The sequence below is a fragment of the Oryzias latipes genome, chromosome 9 (assembly GCF_002234675.1).
Source record: "Oryzias latipes chromosome 9, ASM223467v1".
Taxonomy (NCBI): Eukaryota; Metazoa; Chordata; class Actinopteri; order Beloniformes; family Adrianichthyidae; genus Oryzias; species Oryzias latipes.
The window spans coordinates 28240330-28257901 of record NC_019867.2 but is presented as its reverse complement, the minus strand read 5'-3'; the positions used below and the strand labels follow the sequence as shown (position 1 = coordinate 28257901).

General features: G+C 41.4%; 1 protein-coding gene across 1 annotated transcript; it reads left to right on the top strand.

Annotated features, from left to right (window-relative positions):
• Positions 1-4926: 4926 nt before the first annotated feature.
• On the top strand, positions 4927-16199 carry barhl1 (BarH like homeobox 1). Its single transcript, XM_011479794.3, has 3 exons — positions 4927-5416; positions 9195-9441; positions 15597-16199. The coding sequence occupies exons 1-3, from the start codon at positions 5089-5091 to the stop codon at positions 15796-15798; spliced, it is 777 nt and encodes a 258-aa protein (XP_011478096.1). The 5' UTR covers positions 4927-5088; the 3' UTR covers positions 15799-16199.
• The last annotated feature ends 1373 nt before the right edge of the window (positions 16200-17572 follow it).

The following is a 17572-nucleotide window of genomic DNA, read 5'->3' as shown; positions in this document are numbered from 1 at the left end:
GACTGAAGCAGGGTTAGCTGCAAAACTAGCAAGTAGCTTAGAAGGAACAGGGTTGGAGAAGCCTGATTGAGTCTACTTTTATTTAGATCATTATTTGAAAGAAATTTCCTGTTTTACTTTTGAGAGAAAATTTTATACATCATTCCCGACACTAAACAGAAGAAATGGATGGACGTGGAAGAAGAGAAGAGAAAATGCAGGATGAGGCTTCAAGAATGACAAATCACTAAAAGCAGAGACATCAGCAAAACAAACAAAAATATTCAGGTTCATAAAGTCAAATTAAAAGCATCGCCGTTTTTTTCTTTTTTTTAACATAGGGGCTACGCAGTGGTGTAGTGGTTGGCACTCTCAACTCACATTAAGAATGTTCAAATCCCAGCTTGGCCCTTCTGTGTGGAGTTTGCATGATCTCCTCATGCATGTGCAGCGTTTCTCCAGCTTCATCTTACAGTCCAAAAGCATACTGAAAAAGAGTCAGTATGCAGCTGCAGACCACAAGAGCCCCCATTTCCAGAGACCAGAACCTGACCCCAGCAGGGGCCGTTTGCATCCCAGATGTCCAAGGCCTTGCACACCCCAAAGCTCCACCCATCACAGATCCACTGCATCTCTACTCCACTGCTCTCATGGCGCCCTGACATGAGTCCAACACAAGGCTAAGATAAGGGGAAATAAAACCCACCAGGTGAAAGGTGGAAAGTCCTGACAGAGGAATGACTGTCAGACCTGGGATAACTGGACTCTGGTTGCAAAGGACAACCGTGGAAAACATAGGAAGAGGATGCAGAGGAGGAAGATCCTCTTCATCGTTTGAAGAATAAAGTTTGAGGTGCTGATACCCTCTCTGGATACCTATACATGAGATATAGAAAAGCTTTGACAGTAGCTGTGCATTAAAGGTGTAACCCTTGTGCTATCCTAGGCACTTTAACATTGGGAGTTGGGTCATCTAGACCCACTAGACAGTGCACTGAACCTTTTTTCATCAATCATTTTTGAACCTCACTGGTGTCCATGGATTACATGAAATCTTTCCACCTTCATCCACCTTTGTCATGGTAGGGAGAACATGTCAAAGTAAGGGTGGGGTCATCTAAGATAGCACAAGGGATAATGCACGACAAGATCTAATCAAAATTTGATGGATGGGTTGTGTTAAATTCAACACCCGCTGTTTGCTAATCATTTAAAAAAATAAGAGATAAGACATGTCTTTATGTCATGGTCCACATGTAATATGAGATTAAAATCTGTCACCATATCTGTGCCAATAAAATAATCTATAGCAAATATAAACGTGTAGGTTATGTGCTTCAGATTATTTACAACTTCTGTCAGTATTGATCTGCTGTGTTCTGGAGAAGGTTCTCTCAGGTTCCTGTACAGGTTGGTTGTGGAGCCGGTTCTAGATGGAATTATTTTGTTCTGCAGACTCTACACTCTTCCTTTGTATTATGTGTAAGGGTTAATGGCCGACAAAGTGTGCGTTATTACTTTTTAATGCACGCCGTGGAAGCGTCAGACGGTTGCTTCCGCGAAGTGCGTTAAAAAGTAATAATGCATACTTCGAAGGCCATTAACCCGCTTATACCATGGTCACTTACAAAAGCAATACATATTAACCAGTTTTTAATTCTTGTTTTTTTCCGATTTGGATCGCTTTTCACACAAAAATTGGATGACTTGTGAGAATAGTCCACGTCGCGCCGCACCACCACTGCAGTCAAGATTCGGCAATATATATATATATGCTGATCTTTCCGATGGGTTGAATAAAAGCATCAGTTCAAAGAGAAAGTTCACCTCTTACCGATGTTTTTGTCCAAATGATGAAGCAAAAGGTTGTTTTAAAGAAGCCGGCGCAGTGATATGAAACCTTTAAGCTAGGCGACCGGAACTTTTTTTTTTCCATGTGCGGTTATCAGGTTTTAATGCACACCCAGCAGCCAATCAGAATCGAGTATTCACCCGGACCATGGTATAAATAAAAGTGAAACGCTTCCAGATTTTGCTGTATTTCCAGTGTTGTTTCCTTCGCGACCAAGTCCTTAACTGTTGTTAAGGGAAGCGACAGAATTCGCGGATAATGTGAGGATAGAAAGGGACGTAAATCACATTTTGTAGTGATGACAAGACACTAAAAACCACAGAGACGCTAAAATGATGAGACAAAGTGCGGCCTGGTTCACAGTTTTAGCTGCATCAGCTTCACTTCTGAATAAGTGTTAAATCTTTGACACGTTTTAGTCAGGCTTTTGTAAACATCCCTCCACAGAGACAACCCTGCTGAAAGTGTCCAGTGACATTTTGATGTCTGCTGATTCTGGCAAATACATTGTCCTAGTTTTACTAGATCTTTCATCAGACTTTGATACGGTTGACCACCAGATCTTATTGGAAAGATTGAGGGACCTGATTGGTTTGTCAGGGTCAGTTCTCCACTGGTTTCCCTCTTACTTAGCTGGTGGGAATTTCAGTGTCATGGCAAACCCCATAATGTCTCAGTCAGCAGACTTAGCGTGTGGTGTTCCTCAGGGCTCTGTTCTGGGCCTTGTTCTAGTTCTATTGCACATGATGCTCCTTGGAAAGATCATTCAGGAGTTCAGCGATGTCTCCTATCACTTTTTTGCTGATTGTATCCAGCTATATTGCTCTTTTAAGCTCTCTGAGACATAAAGCTGGACTCACTGATGAACTGCCTGATTCAGATAAAACAATGGCTCTGTAAAAAAACTCTCTGCAGCTAAACTCAGAGAAAACAGAAACGCTAGATATTGCCCCTGATGATGCTATACCAGTGATTAAGCAGCACTTGGGTTCTCTTGGCCAGGCTGTCAAACCCAGCCTTTTGGGTGTCATTTTTGACAAAGATATGTCACTGGGGCAGCACTCCAAACAGCTGACCAAGAACTGTTTCTTCCAGTTTCTAAGCTCAGGAAAAATGTGTCAAATGAAGATCTTGAACTTCTTATTCATGCCTTTTTATCTACATGGTTAGACTACTGTAACAGTCTGTTTTCCTGTCTGAATAAGAAGGAGCAGTCTCGTCTACAGTTGATCCAGAACTTTGCTGCAAGGATCTTGACCCGCACTAAGAGAAGAGATCCCATCTCACCTATCCTTAAAGCTCTTCATTGGCTCCCGGTTGCTTACCGCTTTCAATATAAAATCTTAAAGGTTGACTTTTAGAGCCCTCCATGGTCAAGCTCCTCCATATGTTTGTGATTTGATCGGTCCCAACAGACCATCTTGTGCACTAAACTTTGTGGATCAGAACTTGTTGAAGGTCCCTCGCACACAGTTCTGGACCAGAGGAGACGGATCCTTCCAGGCTGTTGCTCCTAAACATTCCTGGACTTTATAAATTCTTTAAAAAGTCAATTGAAAACTTTTTATTTTGCTTTTTTTTTTTACTGAAACTGTTTTTTTTAATGTGGTAAATGTCATGGTGCCTCTGTCAGACTCCTTCCCCTCCAGCTCTGCTCTGCTCCTGATCACCGCCTGCTGTCGTCACTCAGCTCATCACCCTCTGCTGCTCAAAAGGAGACCCAGCTCAAGTATTCAACGCATGTTCGTTGTCCCTTATGGTGACTAAGCCTGGTCTTGTCAATCAATGGTTGAATATTGTCCTGCTCTCGTTCTGGCTCTAACCAAATTCTCCTGCCTCAGGAAAACCACTTCACGAGTGACGTCAGTTGGATCCCCTCCCAAGCCTTTTGGAAAACCTGAAGACCTCTCGGCCTACGCTAACCGCGCTAACACCTCCAGCCACGCCTCAAGCCACTGTCCAGTCCGGACCTCTTCTGATCAAAGCCTAAACCATCCTGGAAGAAATGAATCATTTCTTACCTGCCACTTACCTGTCTTTATTCTGGGTTCCAGGATCTGGTTTCGCCACGCTCTGAGATTCATGACAGTATATGCTTTTTGTCTTTTATTTTTTTTATACACACACACAAATATGTATATTAAGCACCTTGTGACTCCTGTCTGTGAAAAGTGCTATACAAATAAAATTTACTTACTTACTTAAAGCACTTACTTAAAGTGTTGGGTGTTATTCTTTACAAAAGTAATAAATCGTATTATTTTTGATGTAATTAAAGTAGCTAGTACAAGGTATTGCTAAACATTGTTGTAATTTTTATTGTAGTAATACAATAAATAATGCTTTTGCACAGTCTCACGTTTTATGATGTCCACATAAAGAAAACAGTAATTAAAAACTTTAAAAATACACACGTACACTATTGGTTTTAAAATACGTCCCTTTCCGTTAGAAGCTGTGTCTCTGCTTTTGTTGTTGTGTTTCTGGTTTTGGTCATTTGTAATGGGGTGGTTTTTTTGTAATTTGGTATTTGTACCCGTATTTGCTTTTCTGTTTCAGGACTCTGTCATTTTTTTCATGCTTTGCTGTTGTATTTCAGCATTTGTTCATTTGTACTGGGATTTTTTGTTGTATCTTAAATGTAAGCGTGTCTTGCACCTCTCGGCCACCGTAAGGAGTAAATCTTCAATAAAAAACATTAAAGAGTTTAGCAACTTTTTTTTTTTAATTAAAGCTTTATTTTTTTATCTTATGTCAGATAAAGAAAGTTCTGCTTTACAGAATAACGCTTTTTAAATGTTCTATTCGCAGGTTTGCTGTGAAATAATAATAAAAGTCATTCCAACAACTGTGATTAACGTTGAAGTGAGGAAAAATGCTTCCAGCATTTCTTCATATCCAATAAATCAAAGGGACTTTTAGTGAACTTGATCTGAGTTTGATTGGTCCAGAAATGGACTCAGAGAAGGACTCCCTTTAGACAGGAGGGGGAGGAGGAGGAGGAGGAGGAGGAGGAGGAGGAGGACCGTGAGGAGGAAGAAGAAAAATGTAGGTAAGGAGGGAAGTTCGATCCTTGTGTCTCTGTCCGTGGTGCTGAAATTCTGTTTCCAACTCTTTTAACTTTGATCAAAAACCTTTGCTTCCCACCTTTTGATAAGGTATCCGCTAGATGTATGTATTTTTTATTTATTTACTTGAGTCCATTCCTGGATGTTTCTGACTAACTTCTGACAGAACTGCACCGCCTCCCGGCCGGCATGCAGCTCTCTGCCTCCAGCAGCTCCGGGCTCCTCGCCGGCTCTTTCCTCCCATCGCCGCCGCCCGGCGCGGCTCCCTCCCGGCCAAAGCCCCAGGAGTTCCTCCCGGGCGGCTGCTCGGAGCCATCCTCCCCGCCCCAGGAGTCCGCGTTCCGGCTGCAACAGCGCCGCCCCATCAGCTCCTCCTTTCTAATCCAGGACATTTTAGCGGAGTCCCGGACTTTTTCTGACACTGTCCGGCCCGGACCACGAGTCCAACCGTGTGACTGCAGATCCGATGAAGATTATTGGGATAAAATGAGCGTTTCTCCCGCTAGCGACAACAAAGGTGAGAGGATTACAATTATAAACGCAAGTACATTTTAAACCAAAGGGTGAATAAGCGGTCGAAGTGGTTTTTCAAACCTTTATCGAGTTTGTCAAGGAAAATATTTACCTTTTAAAATTTGAGGTCCCAATGTTTTAAAACTTGCTGCATTTAAATTCAATGTTTTCAGGCATAAATGATCAAAAATGATCTCAGTTTCTGTGTAAAATGACATTTATGTAAAAACAACAAAATCAAATAAAAGACAGATAAATGTAGATGAAATGAACACATCTGAAGAAAGAAAAACAAACAAACGGGACAGAACATTGGACAAACAAAAGAATTAAAAGGCATAAAAACTAAAGTAAAACTGAAGAAAATAACAGGCTTAAATCGACCTTCAATTGTTTGGCACTTCTCAGCACTAAGGCACTGAAGAGGTCAAAATGACATAAAGCCAAATACAGAAACTTAGGGACAGATAGTTAGGTGTAAAGATTCGCTTTAATGATTCAATTCGTGGACGATCCACAGTGGCGGTTCTACCCTGAATTACTCCCCGGGCGAGACCCTCCCCAGCCCCCCCCCAATAGAGTCACTTTGTCCATGTCAACTGACGAGTTTTATTGTCATTGAAATTAAGAAGTTGATACAAAAGGCGTTTATCAGAATTCTGCACCGCGTTATAACAGTTATCCATAAATAATATGAAATAAATATTTTAAAGCACAAATCTTTTATCGCACAAGTAACACGCTAAAATAAAATATAACTGCTGCACCATTGCACTAAGAACAGAAAATACTAACTAAAACCTAACCTTTCTAGCCTTCCTTGATGCAAACTCAGCAATAACCTCATCGTTTGAAATCTGCTCCCCTACTGAATGATTGATACTAACAACGGCAAGGTTAGTGAGTCGCTCCTGAGACATTGTTGACCTTAGGAATGACTTGATCAACTTGAGTTTTGAAAAGCTCCTCTCTGCTTGAGCCACAGTGACTGGCAAGGTGAGTGCATGAAAGTCATAAGGTCAAGGAGACTTGGAGTCGTTGATGGCAAGCTAGGCAAGTTCTTGATTTCCTGAACAAGCTCTCTACTGTCCAAATCACAGTTCCCTTCAAAATGCAGTATGTCGTCTAGTGCCTCGCATTGCTCTGTTAGCTCCTCGTCTGCAATATAGGTCTTATAAAAAATATTTATGAATTGCAAAATTTAAGTTGTCATGCTCTATCTGAATCTGTACTTCAGAGAAGGGAAAATTGGCTGGTGTTTGCTGTCTTCAATCCTTTGGCAGATTTCTAGTTATGACCTGTTAAATTATGTTTTGTCACCATAGAGTTGTAGTAAAGGGTAAATATTCATCTTTAAAACTACCTGCAGATTTATGAAAATTCTATTGACTAATAATATAACCCAACATTTGTAAATGAATTAAAAATAAACTTCATACATGCAGGCTCAAAATTAACCCCTAAATCCCCAGTTAACTGGTAAAAAAAACATTGTGAAAACGTTTAGGCTGCCACAAATGATTATTAAGTAATGGCCAATCTGAAGTTATTTGCCCCTGTAGGTGCCATAACCGTTTAGCCTGGAACTTCCATTCGGGGTCCTTAAGACTGAAGGTAACGTCACACTATGGTAACCCCACTTGGACAAACTTCGTAGCGTCGACATCTTCTCGGGCTCTACAAATTTTCATTTCACGTTCTCTTTTGTAACCTAAAGTTATTTTCCCTCATAAATTGTGTCTGACATTATTCTTTGCAATTTTTATAAAGAGATTTTGCCACAATCCGCTTGTTATTCTAGTTTAAGTTCAGCCGTGGCTAAAAATGTTGTTAGCACGGCTACATGTTGTTCTTCCGGGTCCGTTCGGCCAATAATAAAGCACTGGGTGCATGGATTAAAAAAACTACAAGAGACCATTCAATAATAATCATAACAATAATAAAGATAGAAGATAATCTCGCTCCATGTCGGAGCTCTGTTTGTTTACAACAGACTTCATAATATCTTCTTCTATGGTAGTATCGTAATTTGTCCAGACCAATCACTATCTGACACGTCATCAGACCAACGTACAGCCAATCACATAATGTGACGTCAGCATTAGTCCCAGGACCCCGAACGGAAGTTCCAGGCCCAACGGTTATGGTACCTACACGCCATTAGCATGTTATGGCAGCAGCATGCTACCATCACAGCTCATTTAACATTTAGGAACTAATATAACAACAAAACACAACAAAACCTTCTTTTTACAGCAAAGCAGACAGACACACGAATCATAACTAATGTTACAAGTTAAGGCAGAGCAAACGTTTAAGAAGAAAATCTTAAAAAATAAATAATGATGTTATTTGCAACATTTGGGCCTACTTCAGTTTTGGTCATCGACAAAAAAAAAGTTTTCATCCACAACGTTGTTGTTGCATGGCCAGGAAGCATTAGAAAACATGCGTCTAGCTATGAGGACATACCCTTTTCTTTATCTCTTTTCTCTTTTTCTTTTCTTTTCTTTCTAAATTGGGCACGAGATGGCTTTGACCTTTTTTTGTCCGTATTTTCGATGTTTTTGGCATTTAGCATAAATCTCGATGCCTAACGGCAGTAAGGCAACCTCTGGTAAGTACCCAGAGATCTGTGCAGCCCTCCAAAGACCCCCCCCCCTCAACCATTACTGATCCACTGCCAAACGGGTCATGTTTGTCGATGTTGCAGGCAGTAGAGCGTTCTCCACGCCGTCTCCAGACTCTTTCACGTGTGCTCAGTGACAGACGTGATCCTGCTTTTATCTGTGAAGAGCACAGGGCGCCAGTGGTGTTCTTGGTGTTCTCTAGTAAATGCCAAACGTCTTGCACGGTGTCGGGTTGTAAGTACAACTCCCACCTGTGGACGTTGGGCCCTCGTACCACCCTCATGAAGTGTGTTTCTAACAGTTTGGACAGACACCTGCATTTTTTTGGCTTGCTGGAGGTCATTTTGCAGGGCTCTGGCAGTGTTCCTCCTGTTTCTCCTTGCTCAAAGGAGAAAGTAGTGCTCCTGATGCAGGGTTGTTGCTGTCCTTCATCTCCTGATGCACTGGCCTGTCTCCTGGTAGTGCTTCCATGCTCTGGACACTACACTGACAGACACAGCAAAACCTTCTTGCCACAGCTCACATTAATGTGCTGTCCTGGATGAGTTGCACTACCTTGGTCACTTGTGTGGGTTGTAGACACTGTCTCATTGTACCACTAGAGAGACAAAACTGTCTGCATTCATAAGTCAACATCAGCCACATCGGGACGAAGATGTCGTCTGAGCTCACCACTTGCAAAACCATTCCAGTATTGGAGGTGTCTGGCTGATAGCCCATTATTTCCACCTGGTGTCGGTTCCACCTCCTCAAATACATGTGGAATTGATTGTCAGTCAGTGTTGCTTCCTAATTGAGCAGTTCGATTACACAGAGATGTACTTGACTTGGAGTAACATTGAGTTTACTGTAGGTGTTCCCTTTATTTTTTTGAGCAGTGCATATGTATATGTACTGTATGTGTATATATGTATATAGTTAAGTATTTTAATAATAATGTTTAGTTTTGTTTTGAGTTCTGTCCTTGTTCTTTTTGGATGGGCTTCGATAAGCTTGATGCTTCGGTTCTGTCCTTTTTGGTTTATGCTGATTATTGTTTAAAAGTAGTAAAAATGTTACGTTGCAAGAACTCAAGTTATCTGTTAACTTATCAAAGGTAAATGAATTAAACATTCAGGTTAGAAAATAGACCTTTTTGGGGGGATTTTACAGGGGCTGGACTAAATTCGGATGAATGGTCCCAACACGTTTCCCCTGAAGGCGGCAGGAGCTTTGATCCGGTTGGAGTACGCCTCAAGAAACCCCGTAAAGCTCGGACAGCGTTCAGTGACCAGCAGCTGTCGAGGCTGGAGAGAAGCTTCCAGAAGCAGAAGTACCTGAGTGTGCAGGACCGGATCGAGCTGGCCGCCTCTCTGCAGCTCAGTGACACCCAAGTAAAGACCTGGTACCAAAACCGAAGGTAAGCCAGCTCAGCTAGAACCCATGAAGAACCAGGTGAGGGAAATGAGTGAACCAGTAGCCAGATCTGCTAGTTTAAATCTAGACTGAACTGGTTTTCTGAGTTTACAGGAGAAGCATTTTTACAGATTAATAATACAAATAGAATCAATAATTTAGCAGCATGTGATGCAATCCATGTTGAGTAATTTATGAGAAAGCAAATTTGAAGTTTTCAATGCAAAGTGAAAAATGAAATGAAAAGATCTAGCTTTCCATCTGATGTTCTCAGAGTTAGAAGATTTTTTTTAACCTGGCTTTTTTATTTTTTACACATGGGGCTATTTAAACTGCTCAAGTATTGTGGTTGTACACCATGTAGAGCTGCTTCAGGAGGGGAAGAAGGTGGCCAGTTTATGTAAGTGACCCTTTGAAGCTCTTTTCTGTGCTCCATGGTGCAGCTCGAGAACCACACATAGAGAGGACAGAGGGTCAGGAACAGTGACATGCAGTGAGGTTGATGGCTGGTGAGGCACCGACTCCTCTGGAGTCAGATTTACAATTGCAAGAACTGAATATTTCACCATTCATCTAACAGCAGGTAACAGCATATAAGGTGCACACAAGAAGATATTTGTCCTACAGAGCATATTTCTTTTGTAGACATGGATAGAACACTCTTCTTGTATATACATTAGTCATATATACTGTAAACAAATTAAAGTATATACTATGAGGGGCCGTATAAGACATTATTTATTCTGAACCATTCACATTCATACATTCTTGCTCTCACAGTCATATATATTCTCTTACGCATACATATATATTCTCTTACGCATACATATATTCTCACTTGCACATACACATATTCTCACTTGTACATACATGTATTCTCACTTGCGCATCCATATATTCTCTCTCTCGCATGCACATATATTACTTTACACATACATACATTCTCACTCTCATTGTCACTCTTAAAAAAGAATATATGTATGTGAAAGACAAGTATATATGTGCGTGTTAGGAAAAGTATATGTGTGCGTGTGAGAGAGGAGTATGCATGAAACGGAAGTGACTTTGCATGAAAAGGAAGGCACTTTGCATGAAAAGGAAGCCACTTTGCATGAAAAGAAAGCCACTTTGCATGAAAAGGAAGCCACTTTGCATGAAAAGGAAGCCACTTTGCATGAACCGGAAGGCAGATGATTTCTCGTGCTCTGATTGGACGAGAGGCCGCCACCTCCCATTTTGAACAGACTTTTTTTTTTACAAACTTTATTGTACATTTTTCAATTTACAGACATTGACAGTCACTTGCACAATAAACAATTGGTAATATCAAACACACATATAAGACCGAAAAAACAAAAAACAGTAATATTTTTAACAATGTGTGTACCTCTTTGTTTTTTTGTTTTTTATAGATGCTCATATACAAACCAAGTTAGGGTGAACAAACGTTATAAATGCACATATAGAAAAAAAGAAATAAAAATGAAATAATAGGCAACATTTTGAACAGACGCTAACATGAACCAGCAAGAAGGAGCCACGGGGGTCCTGCAGCAGGCCATCGGAACCTTAAGAAATGTTTTATCTTCACCTCACCGTTGCCTTTTTTAAGACATGACAGCTGGTTTTCCCACATTTATATGTAGTTATGGAAAACAAGAGGAATTTGTTTTAATGTAAATGCGTGTTCCGGCGTCTACAGGAAGTGTCGCCCATAATTCACGCAAAGGCTCATGGGGGCTAGGAATAAGGTGGATACGGGTTTTCTGTTTCGGTGGCGCTTCTATTACCATTATTGGTATTTGAGACATTCCTTTGTGTCTCTAGAGATGCAGACAGATTTGTGACCACTTGAGGTGAAGATAAAATATTTCTTAAGGTTCCGATGGCCTGCTGCAGGACCCCCGTGGCTCCTTTTTGCTGGTTCATGTTAGCGTCTGTTTATGGCTAAATTTCACATTCACAAAAGCAAATTTTCTAATAAAAAACCTGATTTCTTTGTGTTCAAACTGGAACTGCAGCAATATTTAAACTTGATTTCAGCTTCAAAAAATACAAAAGCTCACAAAACAATTAACATTTGTATTTCTTTTGGAATGATAACATAAGTTTACTCTCGCATTTTCTCTTTTTATTTTATCTATTTTTTTTCTTTATTTAGTTTTATTTTTATATATATATTTTTTTTGTATGTGTTGCTAATATTTAGAATCTTTCTAAGAATGTAACACGTTAAGTCTGTATTCGGAAGTGTAATTGTTGTTAATTTTTCATTTTGTGGTTCTGTATGTTGCAATTGTTCAATAAAAAAAATAAAAATAAAAAAGAGCTCGTAAAAAAAAAAAAAAGGGAGGTGGCGGCCTCTTGTCCAATCAGAGCACGGGAAATCATCTGCCTTCCGGTTCATGCAAAGTGCCTTCCTTTTCATGCAAAGTCATTTCCGTTTCATGCATACTCCTCTCTCACACGCACATATATACTTTTCCTCACACGCACATATATACTTGTCTTTCACATACATGTATTCTTTTTTAAGAGTGACAATGAGAGTGAGAATGTATGTATGTGTAAGGTAATATATATGCATGCGAGAGAGAGAATATATGGATGCGCAAGTGAGATTACATGTATGTGCAAGTGAGAATATATGTATGCGTAAGAGAATATATGTATGCGAAAGAGAGTATATATGACTGTGAGAGCAAGAATGTATGAATGTGAATGGTTCAGAATAAATAATGTCTTATACGGCCCCTCATAATATACTGTAGATATGTTCAGCACAGATTCAATTTTGACCCTCAGTAACTATTTCTGGTAGTTTTCCAACTTCAAATTCTGGTGCTTTAATCAGTGTTATCCAATGTTGTCTGTGAAAATGATCATAAAAATAATTATTTTAAATCTAAAATTTTGTTTTCAGATACATTTTTTTCCACTTAAAAAACAAAGATTGAAAACCATGTTTGGCCTTACTTTTTGAGTCCATGCCTCGATCCTTCTCCTCAAAAGGCTCTATGATCTGTTATGTCTTTCTTATTATCCTGTAGATTAATGAGTATCTTCCTCTCAATGGAGACAGACGTCCTCTGTCTGTTCTGTTTCTACTGCACCAGTTTAGCTAAGCAGCTGTCAGCTCACGTCTGCCCCATGCTGGCAAGGCTCGCCTCACCGGTAGCCTTTTCTGCGCGCTCACAGCAGCACTCTGGCTTCACGTCACTGTTAAAATTGAGTCCAGCAGTCAGACATGATTCGAACAGCTCCGGAGCCTCACCCAGAGTTTTCGCTCCGTATGTGATAGTGCAGCACTCATATTCAGCGAAACTGTGGAAAACGTGTCAAGTGAAAATGTATCTTTAACACGGATCAGTGGAAAATAATATTTGCTAAATGTACGTTTTTCTATTTTATCCCAATGACAGGTGAGGCCAAGCCTCACTCGCCTCATCTGACTGCACGTCACTGTCAGGAACCTTTTTAATGAAGCATCTGCAAAAACCAGTGTTGAGGATTTTCCAAGGTGTTAGTGCTCCATCCACTGCAAAACAGGCTAACCACAACAGAAAAACTAATAACGTGCCAAAACAGTTTGATCTTGTTTTAAGAGCAATAGACTCAGAAAGAATGGAACGCATAAGAATATAAATATTGTTTTGAGATTGTATGTCTTTGATTTCTTGCTTAGATATTTTATTTTGAGATTGTTGTTTTGATATAAGATATATACAATTAGTGAGACAGTTTTTGAAATTACAAAGCATATTTTACATCCAATTTTATTCGTAAACTTGTTTCAAGACCTCCAAGCTCACACACTTCAGCTTTTGTGCAAACATTTATTTAGAGCTTCAGTGTAACATTAGATGAATCTATAAGTTATGACAACATCACAGAAATACAATTAATCTACCAACTTTTCCACTGGGTCAAACGTGAGGAATCATTTTATCTATTAGGGTGAACAAACAAAACCAACTGTCTGGGCAACCAGGAACACAGGGAATCAGCCGGTCACGTAAAAAATGACCGGCACAAGAGGAAGGCAGAGACAAGACTTAAATACAGACAGAACTGACTAGACACAGGTGAAAATGATCAGGAGAGATTGGGACCAGGGAAGTCCATCCATCCACCCATCTTCCTCTGCTTATCCGGGACTGGGTGGCGGAGGTTGCAGTCTAAGCAGAGATGCCCAGACTTTCCTCGCCCCAGCCACTTCCTCTAGCTCCTCTGAGGGGACCCCGAGGCGTTCCCAGGCCAGCCGACAGACATAGTCTCTCCAACGTGTCCTGGGTCTTCCCCGGGGCCTCCGTCCAGTGGGACATGCCCGGAACACCTCTCCAGGGAGGCGTCCAGGAGGCATCCGGACTAGATGCCTGAGCCACCTCAACTGGCTCCTTTCGATGTGGAGGAGAAGCTCTCCGCGGGTGACCGAGCTTCTCACCCTGTCTCTAAGGGAGTGTCCAGCCACCCTGCGGAGGAAGCGCATTTCAGCCGCTTGTATTCAGGACCTTGTTCTTTGGGTCATGACCCAGAGCTCATGACCATAGGTGAGCATTGGAACCAAGATCGACCAGTAGATTGAGAGCATTTCTTTTTGGCTCAGCTCTCCCTTCACCACAACGGACCGATACAGCAACCGCATAACTACGAATGCCGTTCCGATCCGTCTGTCAATCTCACGCTCTGGTCTTCCCTCACTCGTGAAGAAGACCCCAAGATACTTAAACTCCTCCACCTGGGGCAGGGACACTCCACCCACCGAGAGATGGCAAACTACCTTTCTCCGGTCCGGTCTGGCTCCAAGGCCTCAGATTTAGCGGTGCTGACCCTCATCCCAGCTGCTTCACACTCACCCGCTAACCGCCTCAATGCACGCTGGAGGTCCCGGCTCAATGAAGCCAACAGGACAACATCATCTGCAAAAAGGCAGAGAGGAAATCCTGTGGTCCCCAAACCAGACCCAGGGAAGTAAAACAAAAAACTAACAGATACAGGAAACCTTCAAAATAAAACAGGAAACAGAACTCAAATCACGACAGAACAAAAACAGGAGCAAAAGCCAAGGCAAAAAACCCCAAACCCTGACAAAGATTGCCACCCTCTCAACACATTCCAGTAGATGCAGGTGGTTTGGCTTCTTACTTCTAAGACAAGGGTGGACAAACCTTTTGACTCTTGGGCCACAAAGGGTTCTAAAATAAAAAGAGCCGAACCAGAGGCGTGGTGTGTTTTAGTAATCTACCCCATAAGAGAAAGACATCTGAAATCTGGATGACAACATGCTTTGGTTTTGATTGAAAACTGATATATATTAAAACAGAACATTTTGGAGTTTTTGTTTCATTGGCTTTTTTTTAAATGTTTTTTCCAATTGCGTCCATAAGTCTATGTCCTTCAGGAAAAAATGCAAACTTAGAGAAATGCTGCATTCATGTGGTGTTGGAATAATCGAATAAAGGATTTTCCAACTCAATAAATCTTCCAACACCACATGAATGTAGAATATCTTTCTGCACCCATACAAAGGTCAATTTACTTGTAGTGCACCATCTATGGGTAGACACTAAAATTACAGGGAAAAATCAAACATTAATAAGGATAATCAATATGATTTATTCCAGTTTGGCTAGCCAGATAAAATAGCTTGATGGGCCACATGTGGCCCCTGGGCCGTAGTTTGCCCACTCCTGCTCTAAGAGCTGAGATGATGTCTTTGGTCTCAGAGGACCAAGTCGTTACCAGCCCACCAGCTTCTGGACTTCAACCCTACACCAGGGGTGTCAAACTCTAGGCCTCAAAAGCTGGTCCCCTTTTGGTTATCCAGAAATCCTGCCTTGTCTGCTGCTGAATACCTGGATCAAGTGGGTGTTGGTGAATAAGGAGCTTCAATGGCCGGATTAACTCCCTGTTGTGTGTTGGTTTGCTAAAGTTGAAAATTCTGGATGTTCAGGACGAGAGAAGGTCATGTGGACATGGCATCCTCCATTAATCTGTTAAGTGAATGGAAGTAGGTGAGGAACCAACCCTCACTGCTGCTGATGAAGTTTTCAGAACTGAGTGACACTGCTTTACACAATGGAATTACGCAGTTAAACAACCCTGCTTTTTGCTGCTTTTCCGGCTTGTTGTGTGACATTTTGTTGCTTTTCTCTGCAGGACAAAGTGGAAGCGTCAGTCCGCCGCAGGCCTGGAGCTTTTGGCTTCAACCGACAAGATGTTCCTGCCCACACACTTCCTGTGTCCTCCTACCTCACCCATCGTGGACTCCTACCTGTACAGAAGCCCCGCCCACCACTACTGCCACCCCACAGCGCTCCCTCTCCTCCCCCATGTATTCACCCACATGGACCCCCACTGACAGCAGAATGATGGAGGACTGTTTTCAACAGATTCTTGTCAATCTTCAGAAGGATTAAAGTGAAGGATTAAAAGGTGGAGCTCTGAAGATGAGTCAGAGCTGAGGGTTCAATCCCCAACCAGAAGTCCTGCAAGTAGAAAGATTAAATTATCCAATCTCATTCTCACTTCAAACTGAGAATTTAAACATTTTTTGGTTTCAATCAATCTCTTCAGCCTGAAATTTTGGTTCTCATCTGGATCTTTACATCTCATTAAAACCTAATAAGTCCTTATTTAGATCGTCACATATCAAGACATTTTTTTTCTTTCATATTTGTAGCTCTGCTGGATGTTTTTTGCTAACAGGTTGGTTCTGTTTCAACTTAGTGCTGGTTCCACATAAACTTGTGATGCACTTGTTCTGTGTGAGGTTCAGTTTTTTTTCATTCATCCTGTTTTTTTATAAATGAATAACTGAGGTTGTTTGAAGAATTTATTTAAAAAAAAACGGAGATCAACAAACAGTTGTTTGATTTTTAATGGTTCTATTGGGTCCAAATCTTTCACTCACCTCTATGTCTTTATGGGTGTATTCAGACTCACACTGGACATATTTGACTCACTTAGAGTGAGCCAGAGATCGTTACCTCTAAAAGAATCTGAATGCACCCAAGCGGACCCTGGTCTGGGACCAGGAACCAATCTCAGACCCATCTTTCTATCTCGGTTTGTTTCCAATCGCACTAAGCTTTAGTTCACTCTGAGTTTCCTCAGTCTGAATAGGCTCCATGGTCGGAGCAGAACAACTGGACCAAAGCGGTCACTGTAGCCGGGCATTATGGGATGTAAACACGGTAGCTGAGACACAGCAACTTATTAAAATGTGATCGGATGAATGCCGGCTCATTCTAATAACTTTTAATGTGACCCACATTGCTTCTCGCTGCTTTCCTGACAAGCTGTCAAACACTTCTCAGCGTACCTTCTTAGCCATTTCCTCAGTAACCGCCCTGCATCATGCCTCCACCATACAAAAAATTCAAAAGTGTTGAGACAGACGATCAAAATTGGTCAGCGAACTATAAAGTTTGAATAAGTGAACTATCCCAACAAGGACTGCAAAGTGCAGGATTCCTTTGGGCCGTTGCTTTGCCCCGCCTTCGTAATTCTTGGCCAATCCCTGGGTCACTCGGTCCAGTTCTCTGACACAGTCAAAAATTTTGAAATTATCTAGAATTTCTAATCCAAGAAGAGCAACATCACAAATGTATTAGGTCTCAGTTCAATCTGTGACAGCAGACTGAGAAGATGACTGCAGAAGAGAAGAGCAAAGAAACCTCAAAACCTTTGAGGCAACGACTGAAGCAGAAAGTCTTCTGATCCTGTTTGGAGGAAATAACCTTTCATACACAGTGGTGGAGAGCTGATGATGTGGGCATGTCACCAAAATCCTGGTTCAGAAGAGTCCAGAAACAGCTCAGAGGTCTGAGGTGTTAGGATCACTGATCCAGTCCATCATCCGCTCTGAACTCAGCATGATTACTGGGACGCGTTTCAGGTTCTCGCTTTTCTGGTTGGTTTCACTCTGACTGAATTGGAGGAGCTGCTGGTTTTATCTGCTTCGTCTGTTTTCTAATGCGGTCACTCGTTTGTCCTAAACGACATTGAACTGATCACCGTGGACATCTTCTGGTGGGCTTTTCTCTCCAACAGACAGCAGTTTAGGCTTGTTCAGTGGCCTCCATCTCCAAGCCTCTGCTCTGATAAATAATGAATTGATCACCAATCTGTTT